This window comes from Homalodisca vitripennis, chromosome 5 (genome assembly GCF_021130785.1).
Source record: "Homalodisca vitripennis isolate AUS2020 chromosome 5, UT_GWSS_2.1, whole genome shotgun sequence".
NCBI classification, from domain to species: domain Eukaryota; kingdom Metazoa; phylum Arthropoda; class Insecta; order Hemiptera; family Cicadellidae; genus Homalodisca; species Homalodisca vitripennis.
This window is the reverse complement of record NC_060211.1, coordinates 57,507,804-57,515,422: the sequence shown is the minus strand read 5'-3', so window position 1 is coordinate 57,515,422 and position 7,619 is coordinate 57,507,804. Positions and strand designations below refer to the sequence as shown.

The window sequence follows — 7,619 nt, the reverse complement described above, 5'->3', positions numbered from 1 at the left end:
GTTCCTTATTGCAGTATAGTGACATAACCAAAACAAGAAATGTAGTATCAGATGACATTTTGTTCCGTGCATCAGAAATAAAAAGTGTAATACCAAAAACCAACTGAATATATCGTCATATCGAGTTAATTACCAAAAGCATGATCTTTTACTGGTATAATTTAAACATACTTATATAATATGTGAATGCATGTACCAATATTAGCGAGAAGCCATAATTGTGTGTCTATATATATATATATATATATATATATATACACACACAATTAGGGTTGTGAATCTAGAGTTTTATTCTGCTCTTCCTATAGTCAGCAGCTCAGGAGAGCTGTAACAAAATACTACTTGTTTGTCACAAGCTCCTCGTGACAAATAGATTTCTCCCCATTACTAAATTGGCAGTAAAGGGGTGATATGGGAGAGAGTGTAATCTGCTATAAGGTTGAGACGTGCTATTATAGAATTTGTAGCAATCTTATAATTAATTATTAAAATCTCTATATTCAATAATTGTGAATTATTATACGAAGCGGCATGTTTGCTAAAAGAACAAACAAAGCAAAAGATATTATAGTATTTTTACACAAAAAAACTATATAGAAATTTATTTCATTACCTTCACATATATATTAAATTCTGTATCCTTGTTTGATTATTGCAAACAGTTTTTAATTATAATTTTTTTTTTATTATTGAAACATTAGTAAACCTGGAAGAGGAAGAATTAGATATTAGCAACAACATACCAGAGCTGAAAACACCATTCTATGACAGCTTTGTGAATAACAGTTACTAAACAGCTGCAGAATGTAAAAAAATATTAAGAATTCGTAAAAAAAATATTTGCAGAGGCATAATCAGGAAGTTGTGAATCTCAAGCAAAAGGTCTAGAAGTCGATTAATCCTACAGTTCAAAAATAAACATAGACGTCTGGGAACTCGGTGACTGGGTGTTTGAGGTCGAGAAACCTCATATGTCCGTGAAAAATATCACACTCAAGATTTTGTAATAACAAGACAGAAGCAATAAACAGATAAATGTCACAGTACAAAACTGGCCATTTAAATAAAAAAATATAATAAATTGTCAGATGTAAGGTACAGAACAGTGCAGTGTAGTAAAGCGAACACTGATTAACTTCAGTACCCTGGATTATTTCCATTATGATCTTCATTAAATTAAGTTAAAAGTCAGTTACTGAAACAACATGCATTTTATTATTTGTATTCTCGTAATTAAGCAAAAAGAGACTGCAAGAAAGTTTTAATTGGCTATAAAAGACTGGCTATAAATTGACTATCTCAAATCCTTTTGCCATAAAATATTCATTACAGATGTATTATACAGAGTACGCGACAATCACTGTTGAAATGAACAACATTTAATAACTTTAAAAAATTTCATTTAATAGATAAAGACTTCACAATCATCAAAGTAATCTGTTACTAATTTAATATAAATGTAGTTTTAATTAGCATTTAACAATTCCAAGAATTTGTAAATTTCACTTGATTAACTCGTGTTTAATGATAAAGTTAAAAAGAATGTATTGTAAAAATAGTGCCGCCTATTATTAGATTGATAACATTTAAGTTCAACAAATTTTACTTAACAGATATAAACTTAATAATCATCAAAGTAACCTTTCAATAATTTAACTTAACGTAATGTTTAGTTAGCAATTAATTATAGTTTAAAGAGTTCGTAAACTTCATTTGATTTACTAGTGTTTATTGATAAAGTATTAGAATACAGTTTTGTGCCCATTTTAGTGTTAATTTAGTAAATATGAGAAATATTCATAAATTACAAGTTTTACTGTTCACGGTATTTCTTAATTAAAATATAAAGGTAGTTTTGACAACACTAGTTTTTATTTTTGTTTTAAGGAAGTATTTAGTTGATTTTAACATTAACTGAAATAAATATTTACTTCTATGTGTAAAAATACTCCTTTATAAGTTATATTAGAGATAACAGATCTGTGTGATTACTCCAAGAAGGCGGTCGTGGTTAAAATACGACGTGACTTGTGAAAAGGAAGTCCCTTAAGCGATGTCTTGTTTTCAGTTTCCTGTCGCGTCTTCCTGACAGCACAAATTACTGTCCGAGACGGGTCATTAGTCCCACCAATTGGAGGGGATTTCTTGTCTAGATTGTTTCGTGTTATGTGAGAACATTCAGTGATCTATAATGTTAATCAAATATTTACATTTCTACGGACATATAAACTCAGCATAAGTATCACAAAAAGGACATTCAGTCCAGTTAGTAAAAATTCAATAAAACGTCACAAACAAAACAAATACATCATATTTGTCTTTGTTAAATCTTTAAAAAATAAACTACGTCTAAAAAATACATATTTGGTTGATGTGTTTTAAATTACTGTGAATTCATCTATCTCGTTTGAGTGTAAAGGCGATTTTAGTGAGGGATAGCTCATGTAATACATGCAATAAATAGCCTTAGTGATCTCATACACTGTAACATCCACGTGGCAGAGTGGACAACGTGTTTGTTTATGCGCACAATACAACAGCCAAACTACTGAGCACATTTACAGCAGACAAGTGGACACTAATTCCAGGGTCTCTTGTCACTGACCGAACAATAGTGTAGTTTGTCGTACGTAGTATATTCTACTTAACAATATTTTTTTAAATAAAATATAGATCGTAATTATTACATAAAATGCGAGGTGATTGTTCAGAGGTGATCTAAGTTAAATTCACTAACACTGTGATCACGAACAAATCAATCGTAGAGAATCTAATTAAATCACCATTTCACTAAAATTGCCGGTAGAATTTCTGGGAACGTCCTCATATTCTCGCTGCCGGATACTATTTTATAGATAAATGTCAGAAATCAGTGTAAGAAACCTTTGTTTTTGAGTACAGGGTATATTAAAAAAATTACAGCAACTTTCGTTGTTTTTTTTCAAAACTTATTTATTTATTCTTTCATCTTAATATTATCCCCTTAAAAGTAATCCCCATTAGATCTGATACATTTGTGCTAATGTATCCCTATCCCTATCCTCGAAGCACTTCAAAAAGTCGTTTTTTGAGATCTTGTTAAGCTCCTCCTTCGATGCTGTATTTATCTCGTCGAACGTAGCGTAGCGTCATCTTTTCGTGGGCCAAGAAGTTTCAGTTTCGGGAACAAGAAAATGTCACAGGCGACCATATATAGGGAATACGGTGGCTGCGGCATCATTAGTGTGTTTGTTTTGGCCAAAACATGGCGCACATATAACGATGTGTGAGCAGGGACGTTATCGTGGTGCAAAAGCTAATGTTTGTTCTTCCACAAATCCGGCCGTTGCTGGAGGATTGCTACTCGCAAACTGCGCATAACTTGCAGGTAATATATATTATTGACATTTCTACCTGTGGCAAGAACGCCCCTGCAATTGGAAGCAGCTTTCACATCCAACTTTTTTTTCGGTCTTGGATCGTGTAGCAGCTTCTTTTAGAACGATTGAGCTTTGGCTCCTACGTCATAACTATAAACCTATGATTCGTCATCGGTTATGACCATCTGGAGCAAATTATGGTCATAGTGGACAGCTCATTAGCAATGGTGATGTCCATTATCTAAACTTTAGACAGAATCTTTGATCCAGTTTTCGAATAAGTTAATATCGAAGACGAGCCACGACATGTGAAAGCAAATCAATTATCAGGCCGAACATGTTAGCATATGTCAGAGACATGTGTACCAACATAACGCAACAAAACAGACTTATATTCGTAACCCGCGGAAATCCATCCGCGTAACCATCACTTTATGAATGACGACTTACTTGTTGCACCGGTTGACTTACTTGATCGACAGGTCACGGTTTGCGGTTACCTGCATGCTCGGACACTTATACAATAAATACAATATTCATTAAGTTCACGGGACATCTGAATAAAGCCGGAAACATTCTTGTTTACCTGTGTGTCCAGAGTCTATTTTCAAAAACGGATCTCACGTAGTTCATACAGGACGTGACGCACCGGTTTATATTGTGTTTACCTTATATTTTATTAATATAGTGAATAATTATATTGAGGTGTTTGTTATACAGCAAAGCAGCGTGTTCTTAGTGTCCTGAAATGTTTTAGGTGATCAAGTATTTGTATCATAGTGGTGTTTTGTAATAGTGACTTATCGTGAGTGGTTATAGGCCCATGTATGGAGATTGATCGGTGGTTGATACCCGTGTATGAGTGTTACGCTTAAGGCAGTGGGATCCCGACAGGGTGCCGACACACGCAACATGTGAACGGCTAAAGTATGTGAACATTCATCGATAAAAAGTAGGCGGTAGGAGTACGGGAGGCATATTATAAGTGTGGGGCCTCGGCAGACGAAATATGTAGGGCAGTGGTCCGTAAAGTGTAGGTCATATGCTAAAGCCATTGAGAGCCTTGAGACACTGGGGTACTCAGGGTTTAGGCACACATAAAGGTTGGGTTGTTAACACCCGAATTATGGAAGGCGATAGGAAAGTGTGAGGGCTGGTTAGAAATGCATGCCCAAGAGATGGGGGTGGTTATAGGCTTATGTGGAGATATTGATCGGTGCTAAAATCCGTGTATGAGCGTTACGCTCAAGTACGGAAGACAGATGGAAAGTGTGGGATCCCTGGAGTGTGCCTACACACGAAACATGTGAACCGTTAATGTATGTGAACATTCATAGATAAAAAGTAGGAGGTTTTTTCAATTTTTCCGCACTGGTTGAACCTAGATGATCGTTTTAAAAGTACACATATTCTGAGTAGTTTGATCAAAAAGAAAATTAAGTGTATATGAAGTTATAAACAAATGATTGCTAAAATTCATGTTTTAAAATATTTCATTTTAGTATGTACAGGAAAAAAAAAGATTCATTCCTTAAAGCTAATAAGTGTTAATGTGGAGTCAATGAGAAGTTTTGATTACATAAAAGTAAGCTAAATAGCAATGCATTAAATTGTAATTGCTTTCATCTTATGTTCTTCTGAGGGTGTAAGGGTAGACGGCAGAGAGAAATCTGAGCAGTAAGAACATACAGACTTCAACAGCCGTTCCAACCAAGTTTTCAGTTAACTTATTTCTTTACGTTTACACTATTATTTGTCCCACCTGAGCACCAACATCTGCATCAATACGGTAAAACATGCAGACATTTATGAATAGAAACGTAAGTTTTAAAAATGACATTAAACTTTAAACCAAAACAAGCCTTATACATTGTTCAGTTAGAAGATAAAGGTGCAGGAATATGTGTGCTGATGTGAGGGTCCCATGCTAACAAAGCTTAACACTGCTCCGAATTAACACGGTATATGAACTACAATGCTATCGTATTATATTTATCACAATTAATAATCTTAGCGCACCTCAAAAGTTCTGTTTTAATATTACAAGGATTAAATGTGGTGAAAGGGTTGGTTTAATGTGTGTTGAGTTTAGCTCCATTTCCCCTTCCTAATAGTGTTAGCATCTGAAATCTGACACTGACACAGACTTGATTCATGAAATCTAGATTAGACTTGTTTTTGTAGTCTATGTGTCTCTAATGTCGAAATGAGTTCGTCTTTGACCGTCTTCATCGCCGACTTTTAAAGAAAATCTGTAATGAGAGCATAGCTCGAGAAATAATGGGATGTAAGGGTCTCTAAGAACACAATGCCGTAAATCTTACTTCCAGCAATTCAATCTATACAAACGTGAGCTTGTTGAATAGCTTTGTTGTCAGAATAGCTAAATCCTGAGAATCGACAATGAATATAATGAAAAAATGTGTAGCTCATAAACGAATAAGTATAAAAGAAAATAGCTAAATAAAAATGCGTTTTAAAATGAGATGAATACAAAAAAAATAAGTTGTTCCATTAGAGATTTTGAATCTAGACGCCATTTAAAAACTTTAAAATTCGAATTCATACTTTCAATAAATACCTAATGACAGGTTAAAGTCTCGACTTAAACTGTTCTGTACATTTAATCTGAATTTCACATACTAATAGTGACACACAGTACAGGTGGACACATAATGTATTACAAATAAAATAATACATGGAATGCCTTCTTAATGAAAATGATACACACCGTTATGACTTATTTTAATTTAAACAATCTGATTTATATTTTCATAAAAAGTTTTAAATAAATTCAGAAATGTTCCTCTCACCCCGTAATACACTACAGTAGACTCGCGATTATCCGAGCTAATTGGGACCGCGCATACCTCGGATACCGCAAAACTCGGATAACGCGGAGATCGGGTATTAACCTAAAATGAACGGAAAAATCGTAAAGTATGACGTAAATTATTTATTATGTACAAAGTTAGTAAACATATATGCAGCATAGTTTAAATAGAAAAATATGTACATACTGAATGATTTTCATTTTTTGAAAAATTCTCTTATTGATTTCTGCGTCAACTTCTGTTGCGCCAACGCTGAAGATGAAGGACATCGGCAGGGGTTAACTCCTCCTGTTGCTCAATGTAGGCGAGAGCAGCTTCCAGCGCCTTCAATCCATCGGAGTGAGATATTTTTTCCACTATCTCGTCGGTGTCATCATCTGCGACGTTGTGAGGGTTGGTGACCATATCGGCAATCGCATCATCAGTAAGTTCCATTTTCTGGTCTTGCATGAACCACTCGTTGACGTCTTCATCATTTATCAGCAGTTCCGTTGGTAACTGATTAGCGAGGTTTACTATTTCAGCGACACAGTTGTTGTTATCATTTTCATTGCTTCTTGTTTGAATTTGGAAAAGTTTTCGCCATGACTTTTGCAAAGTTGACACTCTCACATCATCCCACGCTAAAGCTATCCAGTATGAGACGTCCTTAACGGTGTTCTTTTTAAGTGCTGCAGTTACCGTGATTCCCTCGTCCAACCATGTCAACAACACTTGGAGAAGCCTTCGTTGATAGTGCCGTTTCATAGCCTCTAAAACGCCTAGGTCCAGAGGTTGAATAAGAGATGTGACATTTGGTGGCAAGAAAACAGCTTTTATGTCACCACTAACCAATTCACTTGCATCTGGATGAGATGGCGCGTTGTCCATAAGAAGAATAGCTTTTCTTGGTAGGTTCTTCTTTTTTCAAGTAGGCCTCAACAACACGAACGAACTCGTCAAAAAACCACTCTTTAAAAGTTTGCCCATCCATCCATGCACTTCGTCGATGCCTGTACAAGGTGGGTAGGCAGTTAACTTGGATATTTTTAAAAGCCCTTGGGTTCTTTGATTTTCCAATAAAGAGAGGTCTCAATTTTAAGGATCCAGAAGAGTTGCTACACATCAAAAGAGTTACTCGTTCTTTGCTCTTTTTGTACCCAGGCGCAGTTTTTTCACTTTGGGCTGCCAATGTTTTGTTAGGAAGCATTCTAAAATTGAGACCGGTTTCGTCGCAATTAAATATTTGGTCTGATGTGAGCCCATGATAAGTTCTTTCATTCTTAAGCTAAACGACTCAATTTCAGACGAATCAGCAGAAAGTTTTTCACCAGAAATATTTAATTGTCGGATGCCATACCTCTTCTTCCACCTGTCAAGTCAACCATCACTTGCACTAAAATTAGCCTCACCGTCCTTAAAACGTTTGTTATACTCAACAGCTTTA

The 7,619-nt window shown here is 35.1% G+C and overlaps 1 protein-coding gene across 1 annotated transcript; it reads right to left on the bottom strand.

Moving 5' to 3' along the window:
* Positions 1–6,424: 6,424 nt before the first annotated feature.
* LOC124363480 (tigger transposable element-derived protein 2-like) lies at positions 6,425–7,063 on the bottom strand. Its single transcript, XM_046818728.1, has one exon. The coding sequence runs from the start codon at positions 7,061–7,063 to the stop codon at positions 6,425–6,427; it is 639 nt and encodes a 212-aa protein (XP_046674684.1).
* Positions 7,064–7,619: the final 556 nt, after the last annotated feature.

Coding starts and splice junctions, on each gene's coding strand:
- LOC124363480 (XM_046818728.1), bottom strand. CDS start 7,063: ATGGACAACGCGCCATCTCATCCAGATGCAAGTGAATTGGTTAGTGGT.